Source organism: Mustela nivalis, assembly GCF_964662115.1.
Source record: "Mustela nivalis genome assembly, chromosome: 2".
NCBI classification, from domain to species: domain Eukaryota; kingdom Metazoa; phylum Chordata; class Mammalia; order Carnivora; family Mustelidae; genus Mustela; species Mustela nivalis.
The window spans coordinates 21205270-21225175 of record NC_139021.1 but is presented as its reverse complement, the minus strand read 5'-3'; the positions used below and the strand labels follow the sequence as shown (position 1 = coordinate 21225175).

General features: G+C 46.7%; 2 protein-coding genes across 4 annotated transcripts in view; both read right to left on the bottom strand.

Annotated features, from left to right (window-relative positions):
* The window catches only part of EXT1 (exostosin glycosyltransferase 1), a 280466-nt gene that overhangs the window by 30032 nt on the left and 230528 nt on the right, over nt 1-19906 (bottom strand). Inside the window, exons 2-3 of the mRNA XM_082721794.1 lie at nt 5646-5739; nt 4047-4154 (exon numbers count right to left, since the gene is read on the bottom strand). Of these exons, the coding sequence (XP_082577920.1) occupies nt 4047-4154; nt 5646-5739 (202 nt within the window). The remainder of the gene's footprint in view (nt 1-4046; nt 4155-5645; nt 5740-19906) is intronic.
* On the bottom strand, nt 14884-17075 carry LOC309860178 (uncharacterized protein). 3 transcript variants are annotated; one of them, XR_014309219.1, is made up of 3 exons: nt 16744-17075; nt 15534-15605; nt 14884-15444 (listed from the first exon to the last, which is right to left on the bottom strand). XR_014309219.1 is itself a non-coding variant. In XM_082721799.1 (3 exons), exons 1-3 carry the CDS (start codon nt 16787-16789, stop codon nt 15288-15290), a joined length of 345 nt encoding a protein of 114 aa, XP_082577925.1. In that variant the 5' UTR covers nt 16790-17072; the 3' UTR covers nt 14884-15287. The 3 variants fall into 3 exon arrangements, 1 of the variants encoding a protein (XP_082577925.1); XM_082721799.1 differs by having other exon boundaries at nt 15534-15675; nt 16744-17072; XR_014309220.1 differs by lacking the exon at nt 15534-15605.

Genomic DNA, 19906 nt, shown 5'->3' with positions numbered 1-19906 from the left:
GTCTGTATACTCTAAGAGGAGATTCCTTGTGATTAGCAACTGCCCTCTTGCGCTCACCTCTTTCTGCATGCTTGCTTCGCTAACGCGTAACTAATCAGACAGACGTGGGGGCCTGGGCTGAAGTGGGAATGCTCTGTTAACTGCTTTAATAAGAAAGTTACTTATGGCATTGTGACTACGGCTGTATCTGAATTTCCACTGGAGGGGAAGGAGGTGGTAGCACATTTTTTGACTCAAGACTATTCCACAGAGAAGCAATGAAATAGCTTTATAGCTCACTTGCTTTGGCAATATCCCAAAGCAGACCCTGAATCTGTGGCCCCAAGTGTGTATCTGGATGCCCAATGCCGAAGGAGTATGCAGGCTATGGGTAAAGGAGAAGCACTGGCAGGCAAATGTTAGCCTGAAATTAGAGCTCAAGGTCAAGTGGAAGTAAAATACCCTTGGAGAAGGTAGAGAAACTATCCATGTCACACATGGATCCTTGGTAAGTCAAGGACAATTTATTTTTATTTACTGAGAAAATTACCTACATTGCCAAAGAAGACTAGAAAAAAGTTACCCTGCTCAATTTTCATCATGCCTTCTTCTGAATGTCAGGGGCATATTCTAAGAGTCATATAGGTTGACTTCACTGTTTCGTCGTGAGCGCAAGAAACCAGTCCATTAGAAAAATGCCCAAAACAACTGTCACTACAGTCTCCAGAAAACGAGGTAGGCTATGCTTATGAATGACTAAAGGGAATATTACGTATTTTTTACAAAAGATTTTTTTTTAAAAATTTATGCTAGAGATAGAAAGACAGAGAGAGAGCATGTGGGGGGAAGGGGCAGAGGGAGAAGAGAATCTTAAGCAGACTGCATGTCGAGCGTGACCTGAGCCGAAACCGAGAGCTGGGCGCCCCAAGGGAATATCACACATTAACCTACCCATACGCTCCCCTTTTTTTACAAGCCACAATTTGACATTAGGACATCAAGTGACCTATATACACTGCCCCATTTGTACGTACAATATAAATGATAGCTCTTGGAAAGTGTTCTGGAAGAGAATTCCAACTGACTGAAAAGATAGGGTTCCAGGTTTTCGTGGCGTTTGGCTATTGCCTATTAATCTGCTTGTCCCGAGAGACAGGTATGCGAGAGTGATAAATTAATTCCAATTTGGCCGGATGGCTCTGCGTTGCAGAACTCAATGAAGTCTTAATAAAAGGTCACATTTGGTAACAAAACTAATGGAATCTCCCAAAATAGATACAGGAAAGCAACATTCAGCTCTCCTGGTGACACAACGACAAGAATATATGCAAATAAAAACATCCGAGCTGTTCTAAAACAGGAAACGAAAAATTGTAACATAACAACAACATCTCCCAGAGCAGACTTTTGGGCTCCGTGCCAGCTCTTTATAACGATTGTCAACAACGCGCAGTCGCGGTTCAGCATGGAGGCAGCTGTGCTAAGGCAGACTGCGTTCGAGAACGGGAAACACCGGCAAGTTTGGGTAAGGGTAGAATGGAAAACAGAATCTTCAGAGTCAGGCCCAAACAACTGCTTCAGAAGGCAAAAGCCACGCCAGCTTTAGTGAAATGGCAGAAAGCAGACAACTACAATGAAGTGTCCTAGAATGATTTCCTAAGACCTCCTTCCAAGTCATTCCCATCAAATTCACAGGAGCACTGGTGTACGATTAGAGAAATGATGGCTGATGGTTTTTATTCTTTTTATTTCCCAAGGTTCCTTTGATGATGATAGATTTATTTAAAAAAATCATAAAAGGAAAGAAAAAGGCAACATGGAAAAAAAAAGAATTACACATCTCCCTTTTGTCTGGCCTTTCATGAGTCGGTGTTATTGACATACACCGTTTGGCCCAGCGAGGATTCTGCTAGATCACGCGTTCCTCTTGTTTTGGAGGTTCCAGGGGCCAAGGAGATCACATCCCTGAGTACCAGAGGGAAGGAATGGTCTGGAGGCTGTGTTCAGCCTGGCTTGCCTAATTCACAGCCCTCTTGGGTACAGGTATCTCACTGTTACTATAGGAAGAAAACTGGGTTACAGCAGCCAGCTAGCAGACTGGCCAGCAGTTGAAGCAGAATCAATGACAGAGTTAGGAACTCAATTTTCCTGATTTAAAAAAAAAAAAAAAAGCCCAGGACATTAAAAAAAAAAAAAAAGTCATTCTATATTTGTGGTAGTTCAAGATAAAGTATATAATACCATCCATGAAAAACATTAAAATACTCTGTAATTTTTAGAGAAAGGAGTACGGCAGTTTATGTGGAACCTAAAACATTATTGCACAAAAGGGCTTCAGAAATCCTTAGTGGGGACACCTGGGTGGCTCAGCCAGTTAAAGGTCCAGTTCTTGATTTAGGCTCAGGTTGTGATCTCAGGGTCCTGAGCTCAAACCCCGCCTCGGGCTCCGCCCCAGTGCGTATCCTGTGAGTCTCTTTCTCCCTCACCCTCAGCTTTCTGCCCCACCTAGCCCTCCTGCACGTGCTCGCTCTTTAAGAAAAAAAAAAAGAAGAAAGAAACAAAAAAAGAAATCCTTAGTGACTGACCATCGCTGCCCTAATATTTCTCTGTATCATATCCCTCTCCCTAGGCAGCTCATGAGAAGTTCAGACTCTCTTTAGACACCCTTGTTGGCCATTAGTTGACCGTATATGAGCAGATTTCTTTCTGGGCTTTCTATTTTCTTCTATTGGCCTATCTGTCTTTCTCTATGGCAGTACAATACTTTGATGACTGTAGCTTTGTGATATATTCTGAAATTAAGAAATATAATACCTCTAGCTTTGATCTTTCTCAAGACTGATGTAGCTGTTTTGAGGTCTTTTGTAGGTTCTATATGGATTTTAAAATTATTTTTCAATTTCTGTAAAAAAAATGCCATTAGGATTTTCATAGGGATTGCATGGAATCTACAGATTAATTTGGGTACTATGGTCACTTTAATCATTATTAAGTCTGACTTCTGCAATACAGGCCACAAGAACCCTGAGGACATTATGCTAAGGGATATAAACCAGTCACAGAAAGACAAACACTGCTGATTCCACATACATGAGGTATCTAAAATAGTCAAGTTCACAGAATTAAAAAGTGGAATGCCAGGGTTGGGGGTGGGAAAGAAATGGGGTGTTATGACATCAGTGGGCACAAAGTTTAGTTAAAGAAGATGAATAAACTCCAGAGATGTCTAACATATGGACCTCACAGTCAACAGTAACAATTCTGCATAAAAGATAAGAAGGCCATGGGTGCCTGGGTGGCTCAGTGGGTTAAGCGTCTGCCTTCGGCTCAGGTCAGGGTGTCAAGGTCCTGGAATCGAGTCCCTTGTCAGGCTCTCTGGTCAGCGGGGAGCCTGCTTCCCCCTGTCTGCCTGCTTCTCTGTCTACCTGTGATCTGTCGAATAAATAAATAAAACCTTAAAAAAAATTAAGAAGGCAAATCCCATGCTAAACATTCTTGATGCGATAAAATAAAATAAAAATAAAATAAAGAACTCCAAATGGCAAAAAATACATTTAAACGATCTTTTTTTATTAGAGTCTGCTCTTTTAAATATACATGTTAAAGATAATGCTGCTCAGGCCCCCAGACTGGTTCACTTGAGCAACGATAACACTAATTATAAGAATCAACCCTAGAGACCGCCCTCTTTCTGACAATTAATCTGAAGGCAATCACAGAAACAGGGAAAAGGAATATGAAGTGGCAGGGTGGTACAAAAATGCTCTGGTACAATTTCTAACAGGAAGCGGAAGAGGATGGCTATACGCTTCGTCCCACCATTCAAGTTCACGTCCTTTACCTGCCACGTCCCCTTTGGCAAACACCTTCCCCGCACGCGGGTGGGTCTTGTGTGGGAAAGCGAACAGTGTCCTATTAAATGACTTCATATTCGCCATGACACAGGCAATTTTCTCCTGATAAAATTTCTTTTATAGAGCTGACCTTTTGGATTCATCTTCTTTGAAAGTCTGGATGGGGGCAGCAGTAATCCACGGACGGGCTGAAGGCCAGAGCCCCTTCCTTACCTGTAATAACAATCGCTCATCGCCGATGACGGCGGCTTGGTTCCAATTAATCACTTCAGAGAAGGGCAGCTCCCATCCGTTGCTGAGCATCACAGGGACACAGGCGGCCTGCGTGGAAGAAGGGGGCTTCGTGAACGTGAGGGAAGCGCCAGGGGGAGCCTTTCCGATGGGAGCTAACATCACGGCAAGCTCAAGCACTGGGGTTTCTGCCTGGGGTCCCTGCAAGGATACTAGGCGGCTTGGGCCAGAAGAAGAGAGAGCTCGCACGAGTTTTCATGTTTCCCAGTCTTGCCCTCGAAGGCCAAAACCCCGTTTCTATTCTAGCACATGGTCTGGCTGACCTTCCTTCCACGGAGACGACTGGCCTCGTTCGAGAAGTTTTACTGATGTAACAAAATCGTCCACCAACAACATCCTAGCCTAAAGCCAACCTTGAATATAAATGGTTTTGTCCATGGGACTGGCCTGGCTGTAGAGCGGTTTAGCCCACCGTGACGAGGAACAACAGAGGGCAGAACGGGACTTGGCAATCCTGATGAAGCGTGTCATGGCCCAGCTATTACCGGGCATTCCCGAGGCCCTGCAGTGCAAACATCTGAGCCGGAACCTGTCTGTTCACTGTGGAGGGAGCCAAGCCATGAGCGGACCAACGTACCGCTCCCACAGTGATCTGTCAGCCAAGAAACGCCAGGCTAAGGGTCCAGAAAACTAATCCAAAGCTGAGAACGATCTGCTTCATGCGACATCTCACAGAGGCGAAGGGAACATGCGTGACTGTATGCTTCGCAGGACATAATGGAAAGGGCCTGAAGGGGCAGGAAGCTCTTCCGCTGGAGGACACGACAGAATGACGTATGCTAGTAGGGAGCACTGCACAAAAAAGCGGACTTTGGCAAGGTGCAGAATGTAGAGGGGGAAAGAACAGAGAAGCCAGGGGCAAGGAGTGGAGGAGTCTCAGCTGAGAGCAGGCTCTTCTCAAGGTCACGAAGGCTGAGTGCCACTCCCAAGGGGCAGGAAGTGTGCACAGGTGTCGGAGCAGGTGAGGCCTCTCTGCAGAGTGGACTAATTAATGAACAGACTCCCACACAGGCTCCAGAGCTGCAGAGCCTTGGGATAGGCAGGCCAAAGGGAGCAGCGTGACCCCCTGGGCATCACTCTCAGAATTTTGAGGCGCCAAGAGACAACTGGTGAGGTGGGCAGAAAAGACAATTTGCTTTTAGGAAGCACCACCAAGAAGGCATTTTCTTAAGCCAACTCTTGAGACCGGTTTCCAGGCAGGGCAGTGTCTCTGCCAGGAGCCCAACGAGGCCGCTGTCGGGCGTTCTGATCTGCCCTCCTTTTGCAAACCTGTCCCTGAAGAACCCATCGTCCCTGGTGGTGAAACCCTTTAATCCACTCGTGTCCGAAGACAGGGAGTAAATCCTCTTCCTGCCCCCTTCCCCTTGTTAAAGGTGTTATAGACTTTCTTGGGAAAACAGACTTCAGGTGGTCAAGGCAAACCCTGCAGGGCTTTTAGATCCCAGCAGAAGGGCTGAGGTTAAACCCTCCCCGCCTGACTTCAGTCCTCGGCCCCAGTCCGGGGAGCTTTCAGTCTCTTACCTGCAGAGCCTCCAGGAACCTGAAGGACCCAAGCCTGCGACCACGAGGAACCAGACAGAAAGTGGCATTGTGCAGCATTTCCCGATAATCATACCTACAAGGAGAGGAGGAACAATCAGCAAACGAAGACCCGTTAGGAGTGGGGGGGAGGAACGAACATCTGTGGGTTCACACCTGCATGAAATTACCCAGAGCAACTCAGGAAATACGCTGGCTGGCGGGCAGTTCTCACGTTCCCTGGGTGCAGCGGGGCTGCTGCACGAGGGAGAGCGAATGTGAGCTTTCACGGGGGACAAAGCAATTAGGGTCTTTTGCAAGCAATACATAAAAGACGAGTCTCATCATCCCAGGAGCAATTTGGCTTGCCTGGGTTTGGCTTCCAAAAATCAGATTTTTGTGTCTTGATGAAATGTCTTGTTCCCATACGCTTGTTTTTTATTTTATTTTATTTTATTTTTTAAATTTTTAAATTTTTTTTTATTTTTAAAGAGAGAAAGAGAGAGAAAAAGATCACAACCCGTCCCTCTTGTTTAATGGCCATGTCATTCCGCAAAGCTAGGATGGTCCTTGTTCCCCACCCCATGCTATTAAAACCAACTCAGGAAACCTCCATTACCAGCACAAAACAACATTCTCTCTCTCCTACACTGAACCAAGAATATTCAGCTATGCCCAACAAACACTCCTGTTACAAGAACGGCGGACAAGACCTAGAGGGGTAAGACAAGGGAGCCAGAAGGAGTAGGTCTAAGAAATGGGGAAATAAAAATAACGAGAGAGGGGAAAAAAAAAAAAACAAAACCAAAAACAGAGGGCACAGAAAACCGGGGTGCACAAGAGAGGATTGTGACTTTTACTCAAATACCACTTGGCAGTTATCACATGGGTTTTGCACTTGAAAAAAGGCAAAATATAACATGAGCCTCAGCTGTCTCTTTCTGCTGGCGAAGTGCTGGAAAAGCAAGGAGCATTTCATTCTGTGGAGGGCTATCACTTTAAAAGGGATATCCACAAACACATTCCTAAACACGCAGTTGCAGGTTCATTATGTGTTTAAGCAAACTTGGGAAGCCAGAAATGGCTCCTGTCCTATGAAAGCGCGGATTCTCGGAGCTAAGATGAAATCACTCTCATTTTTCAAGAGGTTCCAATGCTCGGCAGACAGGTGTGACTTTGACAGTAGCATATGTCACTGGCATTTTTTGACTCTAATAGTCTAATTTAATCATAGCCTCCAGGCATCGGATTCTTCCCTCCTCGTTTTGGGATACTGATATATACATTTATATTTTTAAAGTCCACATCTATTTTTATATTCTCATACAAACTAGGCATATGGGAGTAAGCCAATTTTCAATTATAAACCCGTCATTAAGAAGAGACATCAGGCAAAGGACCATTTGCTTAAACAAGCTTGTACAACTAATTTGCACAAGAAAAGGTCACCGTGAATGGATTAAGATTATCTCCATTGAGAGTAAAATAAAAACCCTTGCTGCATTAATTAAACTGCAAAATAGACCTGAAAGTAGAAAAGATTTTTAAGAGGGCTCAAATTTGGCTAAATAAGAAATATTAAATTATGACGGTAATGGCTTCTTCTTTGCTCAGCAAACACAGGGAAATAATTGATGAGTATCTTCGAATTCAATTGTTGAAAAGGTTGGGTTCTCTACCTAATGAATGAAGAGGGAAATAAGTGTACACACACACACACACACACACACACACACATTCATATAAACTTTAAACTCAAATTGTAATATAAAAAGGTCAAACATACTTCAGACTACAGCAAAGTTTAATAAATGCCCAGAATAGAAACCCCTGAGGGACTAGCACAGAAGGTCCTACAGCCTCATCATTAGGCTGCTAAAAATGTAAAACCCTATTAATGTTCTAGATGGTAACAAGTTTCAAAGTTGCCAGCTGCAGAATTACTTTAGGGAAGGAGTGGAGGGAGAGGAAAGATAGAAAACTTACGGCAGAAATTCAAATGACAGTTATTCTAGGGTGTTGATATTTAAGTGGAGATAGAAAAGAAGGATTTGCTGATGCAAGGGATAAAGCTTACACGACTAAAACTTGTGTTCGTTCACGCAACAGGTAACGGGAGATATGGGATGAACATTCTTGCCCCTACGTAGCTGTGACATTACGAACAAAACACAGAAGTTCTCTGGGACTCAGTTTCCTTATCAGCAAAATGACGAGAGATTGTTTGAACACCCCATTGTTCTTACGTTACTCGTAGTTAAGAAAGAACGTCCTTTCAGAATATCCCACTTCTCCAAAGGCTTCCATAACCATGGTATAAATGAGTGTCTGTGTATCTGTATGTATGTATGTCCGTGTATCTAGTTATCTGCTCACGTGTGTAAGACATATGTTTGATGGCTGTGTATCCCTAGAGACACATGAAGACACACCCAGGACATGTACACATAAAACTTCAAACAATGATTTTCAGATTTCTAACCATGCTCAGCCCATGAATCTGCAAGGGGTCAGTCTTTCTGGGTGGGCCACACATGAATTAGGAACCCTTCCGCTCAGCCCTGCTATGGACGCACCTCTCCATTTGGATGTGCTTACACCCCCCCATCCACCTCCTTCTAGATGCTTAAAACATTCTTTTGAATTTTTCTTTTTTTGGAGTCACTCTCTCAAGAAACACAATGTTTCAGGCCCTCTTCTAGTCCTGTAGATGTTGTACAGAGAAGATCCTACTCCAGTTGGGAGACTTACCAGAGAATCATCTGGTAATTCAGAAAGACAGATGAGAACAGAGGGTGTCATGTTTCCCAGAGGTGTCTACATCACACAGTACATTCGAGAAGGCTGGCCTCGCACAGTGAGGCACTAACTCTGTGGGTACCCTCCCAAGCAAAACAACAACTTAACGGGTAAAAATGACAAAAACATTCATATAATGTTTTGGAAACGGTCCTAAGGATATAATGACAAATGGAAAAACATTTGTTCAAGAAAACCTACCCGATCTTGGCAAGAACAGTGAGCGTCTGTGACATTTGAGCCATGACCTGCTCCCTTACGGACCCCTCCCATCTCCACCTTCTAGAAGCTCCAACTCAGGCAAGTTCAGTCAAGACGACTGGGCTCCCTCTCCTTCCAGCAGCCGTTAAGAAAGTGAAAAGACAGCCCATAATATGTAAAGAATTCTGACATTCAATAATCAAAAGACAATCCAACCTGAAAACATATCGAGGATGGACTAGATATGGTTCTGAAGAAAATGCGCAAAGTACCAATAAGCACGTAAAAGGATACTCAGCATTGATTATGAGCCATTAGGGAAATGCAAATCACCTGTGAGGATGGTTATGCTCCGGAGCACGGTTGCTGGAGAGGTCGGGGAGGGACTGGAACCCTCATGTGTTGGTGGTATGAAGGGAAAACGGAGCGGTCCCATTGGAAAGTTCGGCAGTTTCTTTTTAAAACTAAAACTACACTTAGCATATAACCCAACAACTTCACTCTTGGGCATTTATCCTAGAGAAAATGAAAACTTATTTTCACGCAGAAACTTGCCCATGAACGTTCACAGCAGTTTTATCCTGAACAGCCCCAAATGGAAACTCTCCGATGTCCTTCGCTGGGTGGATGGTTCACCAAACTCTGGTCCATCCACAGCCTCTAATACTCAGCAATAAAATGAAATGAAGTATTGATACCCATGACATCCCCAAGGAAATCACGCTAAGTGAAAAAGCCAATCTCAAAAGGATATAGACGGCATTATTTATTTATATAGCATTCATGAGATAACAATTTTAGAAACAGATAACAGATGAGTGGTTATTGGTGGTTAGAGATGGAGGAAGAAAGGCAGAAGACGGGTCAAGTAAGGGGGACCCGTCTTCTCGAAGGGACTCATTCTCCATGATTACGTTTAGAAACGTAAATCACATCAAAATCATAAACTTCTTCAAAGAAAGACATAATTAACACATGATATCCCAAGCAAGGAGGTAAGCAGATAAGGCAGGCAATTTATCTCAGAGAACTCTCAGCTTTAATTAATAAATGGCTTTGTTACCCTTTTCAGATGGGCATTAAGTTCCCCATTGTATAGGCGGTGACAGAGAAGTTACAACAGTTTCCATAAATGACTGCAAAGAAAAAATGCAATAAAATGACATGACCTGAATTTAACCTAGAAGCCAGGAACCACTTATGGCCATAATAATTTTCTCCTTAAAGCTGTACTGAATAATGGATGGGATACACCCCATTTAAAATGGGCCATGTAATAATGCATAATTGAAGTCCTTCCCTCCATATGAAACACAGTTTTGCTGGCAGTAATTCAGTGTACCCGGGGGTGGGGGTGTAGCACGCGAGAGCAGGGGTGCTCCAAATGTGTTCCTCCAACCAGAAGAAGCAACTGCACCACCTGGGAAACTGGCAGAAATGGGAATTCCCAGCCTCAGCATGGCCCACTGAGGTAGAAACTCCAGGGGAAGGGCCCAGAATCCTGTTTTAACAAGCCCCTCTGGGTAATTAGGATGCATCCTAAATTCTGTGCTAAGCGTTCAAAAAAAAAAAACTCTGAGTTAAGAGGTTAGTAATACGAAGCTTAGTGAGTAAGTAGATTTAGACACAGCCAAACGTGGGTTCAAATTTCATCTTTGCTATTTACAAGCTGAGTGGTCTTGGGAAAGGTATTTGTCTAAATCTTGGCTTCCTGGTTGGCAAAACATGGAGACACCTCTAGTACGAGGCTTAGATGATACCACTGAACTCCAACACAGGCATATCACAAACAATCCATAAATGACAGCTATTATCATTATGGCTCATGGAAGGCAACAGAATATAAAGGAAAACAGAGCTGATTTGAAAAGTGAGAAGATGTGGCTGAAGGACTCTGGGTTCTCCATCTCCCACTTTCTGTGGGCTCCTGTGCAAACGGAGCTCTCTGTGCGTCAAAGTCATGAAGGTCAAGTGAGATCATGTCCATGCCTTATACACTGCCAAGCTCTGCGCAACTGCAGGTCATTGTGAATGACATCAGGATGAGAGGAACAGAAACATTAAAAAAAAAAGGAACAAAGAAAAAAGAAAGCAAAGAAAGAACAGATTCCCTAAAGATAGAGCCAGAGAGAAATGTGGAACAGACCCTTTAAAATACACAGCAAACAGAAGCTGGGAATCACAACAGAGCAGCAGCTTCTAATTGAAAGGATTTTGCCTTATTATCAAAAGCTGCGTAGACAAGGATGCTGCTGGTGCAGGGTGCCTACTGGTCCTCCTGCGCGACCCACAATTCCTCTGTAGTGCGCACAGTTGCTACGAGAGCCTGTTTTCTGCTAATCAAAGAGGGTAGGCACGAAGCAAGTGATCCGGCCTCTCATCTCTGTAGTCATACAATTCCAGTCTCCCCGTGATGTTGCTACAGTTTGTCTCAAGTATTTATTTGTAAAGTAACTGAACGTCTATGCTATCTGTTCCCTCCGGTCTCCATCCTCATAAGCACTTAATCTTCTTTGCTTACACCCAGGTTTGAATCACGTCCCTTACGAGAAAAAGAAAGAAAACAAAAGCAATTTATGACTGCTGTAGTTCCATAAAGTACGCAGGGAGAAGGGAAATAAAATAACTTCCTCAGCGCCTCCTCTGTGCTTTCTTTTATTCAATCAACAAACATTAATTAGTTGCATGCCTACCGCGTGTCAGACACTACTCAAGGAACTGACGGCCCCGTGAAAAGGCAGATGTGTTGTTGTTATTCAGTGAGGGGATATGATGATCAGTGATTGGTATTTAGCGGTCGGATGGAGGCGTGAGGTGGATGATGCAAAGAGAAACAAGAGTGACAACCTGGCTTTGGTGGGGAGACTGAGAAGCAGGGGGAAGGGAAACAGAGATGATTATTAAGCGAAGAGCGAGGTTCAGCTTGGCAGGGCCGAGAGGAGGCAGTGGGCATTCGGGGGGTGGCGGGCAGAAACAGCATAGCAGGAACAAACACCAAGATGAGAAGACCTACCACAGTTTGGGGGACAGGGAGCTGGGGAGTGTGGGGGGGGGGGTGACCCTGCTGTTCCACTGGGAGAACTCTTGTGTGGTATCTCCTGGAGCTCAGACACGATCCTATGCAGTGGTCGTGAGTCACCGAAGGGCCTAGCAGAGGAGTGACACGTTCCCAGTGTCTGGAAACTGATAACCTGTCCAACAATGCAGGCCACAGCGACGGGGCCATTAGGGCTCCGACTCTAGGCTTTCTGATTCTAAAGGGCTTCTGCCTTCCACCACATCACGCTGCCTCTTGGGTCAGCTCAGACAAAGGCAGGGATTGCAAAGATATTTCTTTCTCTCTTTTTCTCTTTTATAAGATGTTATTTTTAAGCAATCTCTACACCCAATATGGAGCTCAGACTCACAATCCTGAGATCCAAGAGTTGCGCGCTCCGCTGACTGAGCCAGCCAGGTGCCCCTGAAAATACATTTCTTATGGAGCGAAGTCCTGGGCCGTTCACCTGGTTTCCAGCATGAGCCACTGATGGCTAGCACTGAGAGGGCCCTTTCTCCTCAACTCAAAACTCGGTGTCATGTCCCACCAGCACTTCAGTCCAAGACGGTGCTCTGTTTTTTATTAGCCTTGCTAACGCAGACCCTCTCCTGGAAACGACAGACTCGATGCATAAAATTTCCATTATTTTTGGGAAAACCCAAAGTCCATAACATGTGATAACATGAAATTGGCTCAAGACATAAATGTGAACAGAGAAACATACCTTGGAGTTAGAAAATGGGCCTAGCCGGCCCCAGAGCTCGGCTGGGATGCCTCGCGAGCATGCCGACAGAGAGGTACAGGCCCCCGAGGAGTCTGAGAATTCACAGGGCACGCTAAGCCTCAGTATCTTCACCACTGACTTGCACAGCCTTTGTGCCCATGAATGAGCCCCTGTGTCCCAGTGTCAGGTAAGGGCTAAGCGCTGACCCCTGTGTGGGGCTGGACCGGGTGGCCCAGAGGGGCGGCAGCCTTGGGGACACCCAGCAGCCTGCGGTTGGAAGGCACTCGCTGTGTGGACCTGGTGCTGTTTCTCCCAGGCGATGCTGGCCTTGAGCACCACCTGCTGCTAGAAGTTCAGGGGGCCCAGGTGAGGACTTTCCTATGGTGCTCCCCAGGAGGACTGCAGCTGCTGGTCCTGAGCTGCGCACTGCAGAGGGCAGCGGTTGGCTGCGATGAGGGACGGGTATCCACTCAGGCTTGCACATTTCTTGGCTATCCCATTGGCCATTTAAAGCTCCTTTCCGTGTAGGGAAGGGAGGGAGGTAACATTCACAGGCTCTGGCTGGGGCATGAGGTCCCCGGGGAGGCGTGGACTCTTACACACACACACACACACACACACACACACACACACGCACACATGATCCCGTGGAAGCCTCGCAGCCACGCTGGGAGGGAGGCAGGGTCATGCCAGCTCCCCACAGGGAGGAAGAGAGAGTCAGAAAAAAAGACACCTGGAATCAAGCACTCCTGTCTGAATACACTGGATCCTAACCCCACATCAGGTCAAAACTCCCCCAGAGCATCTACACACATACTGACAGCCCAGAACTTCGGACTTGCACGGCATGGTCATCACGACCTGTGTAAGCAAGTGAATCCAGCGCCTACCGGGGCACCACTTCCATCAACATGGGTAGAGAACCATCTTGGTTCCTGCTCATTAAATAGCAGCTCAACAACGACTATGTAAAAGCAAGTAATAAAATAGGACAGCCATTAGGGTAATGGTTATTATTATTATTTTTTAAAAGATTTACTTATTTATTTGACAAGAGACGTGGGGAGGAGCAAGGCAGGGAGAGGGAGAGAGCATCCCAAGCCGACTTCCTGCTGAGCACAGAGCCTGATGTGGGGCTCGATCCCATGAACCTCAGATCATGACCTGAGCCAAAATCAAGACCATTCAACTTCATGAATGGAATCACTCAGGTGCCCCTAAAGGTGACAATTACAATAACGGTCCCCCTGCTCCCCCTACACTGATTACACGTTTCCTGGGCACAGGGCAACCACCTGAGCTCGTTATTGCACTTTAGCTCTACAAAAACATGTGAAATGGCCCCACTTTACAGGTGGGGAAGTAGAGCAACAAAGGTTTTACGGGGCTCATGCGAGAGCGCGTACCGTACAGAACCCACAATACGCTCTCTTGTCGTCTCTCAAGAGCTGCGGAGAAGGAAGAAGTGACATCGTGGCAGCAAAGGTGAAGAAGAAAGATTTCTGCTGCATAGGGCTGGGTGACACTGATCTCAGGATGCTGACGGAGGCCACGGGCACACCAGCTTCTGTGCTCAGCAAAGCCAAATTCCAAACGGCCCCAAGACCAATGCCACTCCAGGACCCATGGGTCTCAGCAATTCTCTGGCTAGAAAGAAAGCATTTCTGGAAATGCTACATAAAGCGTGACCCAGGTATGGGGGGACAGAAAAGGGAGGGATGACCAAAAAACCAGCAGCAACAATGACCTCAGGGGAATTAAATGGGTCTGTCAGAGGTACCCCAAGGTCTTGGCTGCAGGAGCTAAGTGTCTGCAACAGGCCTGAGGGCAAGTGGGAAGCCCGAGGTCATTATCTTACCATTAACTTTCACCAGGCTCAGTGCCAAGGAGCCCGGCCAAGGGGAGCAGCGCCCGAAGCGGAGAACACGAGCACGGAGCGGAGCGTCTGTCCTAAACGGCAGCTACTCCTCAGGGATGGGATGAGTCTCAGGGAGCAGGGGGTCCTCTCCCCAACACACCCCTTTTTCCTTCCTCTGCTTTTCCTGCACTCCCGGAGGAAGCCTCCTCGGACCCCTGAGTCCTGGCCAGAGACCCTCTCGCTGCTCACACAGTGCCCCAGGGTTAACCTGTCCATTGCTCGTGCTCTGTTAAGCTGCCCATTACCCTGCTCTCTCCCTGGCCTCCAGGAGACACGGCCACAGCCCGACCTTCTGCTGAACCAGCCCCTCCCCCACAGCAGCCCCTCGAAAAATAGAAAACGGACGGCAAATGCTCAGACGCTCGCCATCCACCGTCTTGCCCTCCGCTGTGCCGCAGGGGCTGCGAGAGCAAGGGCAGACCGAGAGACTCAAGCCCTTCTTCACGACGATCGCCTCTAGTTGGCCCTAACAGTGCACCGGGCTCATGGCTAGGCCTGATCTTTCTAGAACGATCTTCACTTCCGGGTCGAGGCTGAGCCCAAGTCAGAGAACGGACAACAGTGTCTTTTGCTTATTTATTTTTGTCTTCCTTTCGTACCCGTTTTTGTATTCCATTTTAGTTCTAAAGGCCCGGCAGCTTGTTAAACGTGTCGTTTTCCTTCTGCACGCCGGTGAGGGTGGGGAATACGTCTCCCCGGGCCCGATATAGAGCATCATGAGCCAATCGAGTCAGATGCATGTGCAGCGCCATTCAAAGCGGACCCTGTCCTGGCTCTCCTCCACGTCTGAGCTGAAGAAAAGCAAACACACGGTAGAAACCTCCTCCTGGCTTCCTGAGCATAAACACTGCTTTGGTCCAGTGGCAAGGACGCCCCATCCCCCAAAGAAAACTGGGCTCGACCCAGTGTTCTGACCACTTCCCTTCTTGAGCCAAGACATTCTTTCCTGCCTGGCCAGACTCAGACTCAGTCAGCCCTGGTTAGGAGGATGTCTGGAATTCCTGCTGGGCTGTTCTCGTCACCAAAGCGGGCACTCCCCAGCGGTGAACAGGACGTGCCCTGCATTCTTGGTGAGCGCAGAAGCCTTTCGTCTGGTCTTGGCACCTCGGTGATCCAGGAACACCTTGAGAATCAATTACAGTTAACGAAAGGACAGCTGGCCTGGCCCACCTCACCCTCCTGACTCCGCTCCGATTTCTGCCCGAGGTCTACCTTCTGACTCGGACAGTCCCGGCCAGCTCACTTCTGGGCCCTTCACGCTGCATCGAAGGAGGCCTCAGAAGTCTGTGGAAGGGAAGAGGGTGCATCTTCGAGAATCGATGGGACAGTGACATCCTATGAACGCTGCGTGAAGCTGGCGGGCCATGAAAAGTTTATCCTCTCCCTTCCGGGTACATGAATGTATAAACGTACAGGTGCATGGCCGTGGGACGTAAACATCTGTGTGCGGTTAGGGACCTGATGGCACATAATGTTTATTTACCAGATCACCCTCCCATAAAGGTTTGGTCGGGGAGACCGGAGAGGCCCATAAATCCAGATCCTGCCATTTCCTTTGGCAGAAGAACAACAGTGCCCTGGGGGAGAGAGTCTGTGCTCCGTGTCACCTCGCCCTCCTCCTTCAGCTGGCTCTGCTCAGCCCAGACCCCCACTGCCTGCTGCTCCAAGAAGCAGCTACGGAACGAGCCAACTCCTAGGTGGCCTCCTTTGGGGACGGGCCTATGGAACAAAGAAAATTTAAGTGCTCTAATAGGGGAGGGGTAGACCAGGTGGCCCTGAAGATGCCTTCTTGCTCTGATACCTGTTCACTGGACAGAAAAATCCTGAGCAGCAACTACGTGCCAGGTTGCATGCTGAGCAGAGAGGAAACAAAGGTGTAAACACCCAATGGTTTTTGTAATTACACCGGAAACCCAGTCTCCCCACACCCCTCTTTCCTAGACCTCCTTAATTCTACTCCTTTAGATCTCCACAGGAACAGAACAATGAGAAGCATACTCTGGTTCCTATTAGTTTCAGGTCAGAATAAGTTCAGTCTTATAGGTTCAATCCAGTTTTCCCAGAGTCACCAAAAATACCCTTAAAATGTTAACTCCAGGGGCACCTGGGTGACTCAGTGGGTTAATCCTCTGCCTTCAGCTCAAATCATGATCTCAGGGTCCTGGGATTGAGCCCCACATTAGGCTCTCTGCTCAGCAAGGAGCCTGCTTCCCCCTCTCTCTCTGCCTGCCTCTCTGTCTACTTGTGATCTCTCTCTCTGTCAAATAAGTAAGTAAATAAATCTTAAAAAAAAAAAAAATGTTAACTCCAAAGCTGAAACCCGCCCCAGTGGGTCCTCACAGCATACCCCTTGCCGTGGCCAACTGGACAGCATGAGAACTGGCCCCCGCCCCCAGCTCAGACTGCCCCTCTCCTCACTCACCATCTCCTGCTAGCAGCTTCTCTGCACACAGCGGGCTCTTCACCATCTCCTGGACTTGTGCTCACTCTGCCCTCTGCCTAGAATATTCTCGCCAACCCGCCCCATGACGCAAATCAGCATTCAGAGAAACAGGCCCTCCTCGGAGAAGCCCTCACAGACCAGCCTGCCTTTCCAGCACTCACTGTCCCACTGCCCTGTTTCCTCTCCGTCCTAGGATTCACCACGTCTGAACTCGCCCATCTGCCTATTTGATGGCTCACTCGCCTTCTCCCTAAATGTCATACATACGCCACGAGAAAAGGAGCTAACCTGTTCTTATTCACCACTGGGGACTCAGCCCCTAGACCTGTGCCTGGACTATAGTAATCTAAAGAAATATTTGTTGTTGAATGAATGCCAGATCTCTCTCTCATTCTATGAGGTCACAAAGTGTCCCAGGTGCTGGCTACATATGCCAGGATAACCCCCGGGAAAACTTTCTAAAAGAACACAGAGAAGTCCTCTTCTGTCTTTTTTGTGTCTGTGTGTGCAGTATCAGCCTCATTTCTCTGGTTAATGTCGAGATTCATCAGCGGCTCTAAATGCCATCTGTCATGAAAGCAAAATCTCATTAAAAATGTCTTTGGAGAAAAAAGAAAAATTTTTTTTTCCCCAGAAGAATGCCTTTAAGAGAGGTTTATGCAGAGGGATAGGAGGAAACCTGCGTGAACAAACATTAGAAACTACAGTTTCTGGTTCTGATGGCGAGCAAGGCACTTTGGTTCGAAATCCATTTCATTTATAACATGGACCGATCATGCTCACCTTGCCGATCAAACAAGGTCTCCTGGGGATCTAAGGCGACAGAGTACATGAGAACTACATGTAAACTAAAGTGCCCCTGAGAACTTGATGTAAACGGAGGCGGGCAGGAATGTGGGGGAGCACAAGGAAAGCGCTTTCCCGGAACCGTCTTTGTATATGAGGAGGTCATGATGTAGACAATGTCAAAGGCTAGGTATTGTTTTGATTCTTGTCCTTTTTCTTCTTTTTTTAAAGACTTTATTTATTTTGACAGAGTGAGAGAGAGCACACAAGCAGGGAGAGTAGCAGAGAGGAGAAGCAGACTCTCTGCTGAGCAGGGAGCCTGATGCGGGGCTCGATCCCAGGACCCTGAGATCATGACCTGAGCCGAAGGCAGATGCTTAACTGACTGAGAAACCCAGGCGCCCCTCCGACCCTCTTTTTTGAGTCTCAATTATGGCCTATACCTCAAACCCATCCAGTGCTTCAGAAGTGCAGATCGTTTTCCAAAAGAAGCATCTGGGCGAGCTAATTTGTTACCAAAGCCAATGATGAAACACACACAATCCTTGGAAGGGTCTGGAAAGCCAGCCACGATTTCCAGGGCTCCACTGTGCTAATTCTCAGCTATGAGCCAATCGGTCCGTTTTCTGGGTATGCATCCGTAATGAAGATGGCTCAGAGCTCTTGGCTACAGGGCCCTTAAAGAGAGAGCAATTCTGTCACATGGAACGTTGTGTTGCTTAGTTTCCACTAAGGTATCTTGGCTTTTAAATAAACCGTCAAGTAAAACTTGGCATCGAAACACAAAGCAAGTAACTTCCTTTGTAGAGGAACTGACAACTCAGCTGTGTGTCAGATAAGACAGCCGCTGAGAGTCAGTTCCAAAGGCGACTGAGTCTTCTTTGGAAGGGAGCAGGTACCCCAGACCGCCTTCCTCGGGGCTAAGTCACATCAACATTTAGGGATGATCCTTACGGGAAGTTAACCCTGCCATTCCCATCGACCACATCCCTCTCCACCAGAGTTGGTTTTGGGATTATAAAAGTTTTGGAGGTGTGAAAACATAATTGGAAAACTTTTTTTTTTTTTCCTGCTTAAAGGGCTAATTGATTTCACAGGTGTTTAATTATCATTTGCTGTGAGATAATACCTTGTAGCGCCATAAAAAATGGATTTAATTTTCGGGCGCTTGCAAAACCACTGCCAAAACCAAGTGAGAGCTAAAGCTAGATAATTATTCTATAAATCAAACACACTGCCTCCTTTCTTTGAAAATTTTAATACTGGGAGATAATGATATCTGACAACCTTGAAACGCACATGGAGAGGACTTCGTGCCCAAGTGCCAAAAGACAACCGCTGGAGAATTTTAGGCAGTTTGGTTCACTAAGAGTGACTCGGGCAGCCTTGAGGTCCTGCCTGTGGGCTCACCGAACAGGCCAAGGGTAAGGGCATTGGTGTGTGTCAAGACAGAGTAATCTGTACTCAGATCAAATGGCCACATGCCCAATAAGGTCCCCAGAAAAACAGAAGTGAAACCCAAACCACCCTTAGCACCAAAAACTGCCTGAAAATGATTAAAACTCTCTGAGCCCAAAGTCTGAGTCCTGGAATGTGGAAAGTGGAGGTTTTTCAACTTGATCAATGAATACTTTCCTATCTCGTGCTTACGGCAAAACACTAGTGCTTTCTGTAATAACAAGAGAGAGAGAAATCATGAAATAAAAAAAAAAAAAGTTAACAGCTGGAAGGCACCGTGAAGATCGTCCACTCCAAACATTCCAGATGAAAACAAGCAAAGTCAGGAGAGGTCAAGTAACTTGCCCAAGATACCACCACCAGGGGCCGAAGCACGATAAAAAAGGTGAGTTTGAGCGCGTTCTGAGCCAGCGGAGAAAGAGACAGCTTGAAAATAGATTTGGAGTCCCAATCTCATCCAAAATCTAAAAATAAAAGAAGGAATTTTTTTAAAAGGGGGAAAAAAAAATCATTCCGTAATAGGAGTGGCTATTTATTTAGCGGAGCCCAGTCTCCGAGGAAGTGCTGAAGCTGCCTTAAATAACCATATGGGGGTTTTAGGTGGTGCCACGTTTAAAATCTTTTTTCTTCTAACTTTTATGCAGAAGCTGCTGAGGTCATAATACGTTCCATTAGATTAAGAGTGCTTACGTGATTCCAGAAAGCCCGGCCGTCTGGCAGGACACACACACCCCGTCAGCGCTATTTAATTTAATGCCTGTGTGCAGCGGACACACTCCCCATGAATCACTAGATGGTACGGATTTTCAGGGGGTTCGAGCTGGCCTTTACACTTAGCGGTTAAAGTATGAGAAGGCGAAATCAGTATAAATGAGGCCATTCCTGGACACTGTGCTTG

Bases quoted from the DNA above. Each gene is read 5' to 3' on its own strand.
- LOC309860178 (XM_082721799.1), bottom strand. From the start codon at position 16,789: ATGGTGAAGAGCCCGCTGTGTGCAGAGAAGCTGCTAGCAGGAGATG. The intron at 15,676-16,743 runs GTGAGTGAGGAG...ATGGCCCGCCAG, and splicing joins GAAGCTGCTAGCAGGAGATG to CTTCACGCAGCGTTCATAGG. The intron at 15,445-15,533 runs GTAGACCTCGGG...TTGATTCTCAAG, and splicing joins GGGACTGTCCGAGTCAGAAG to GTGTTCCTGGATCACCGAGG.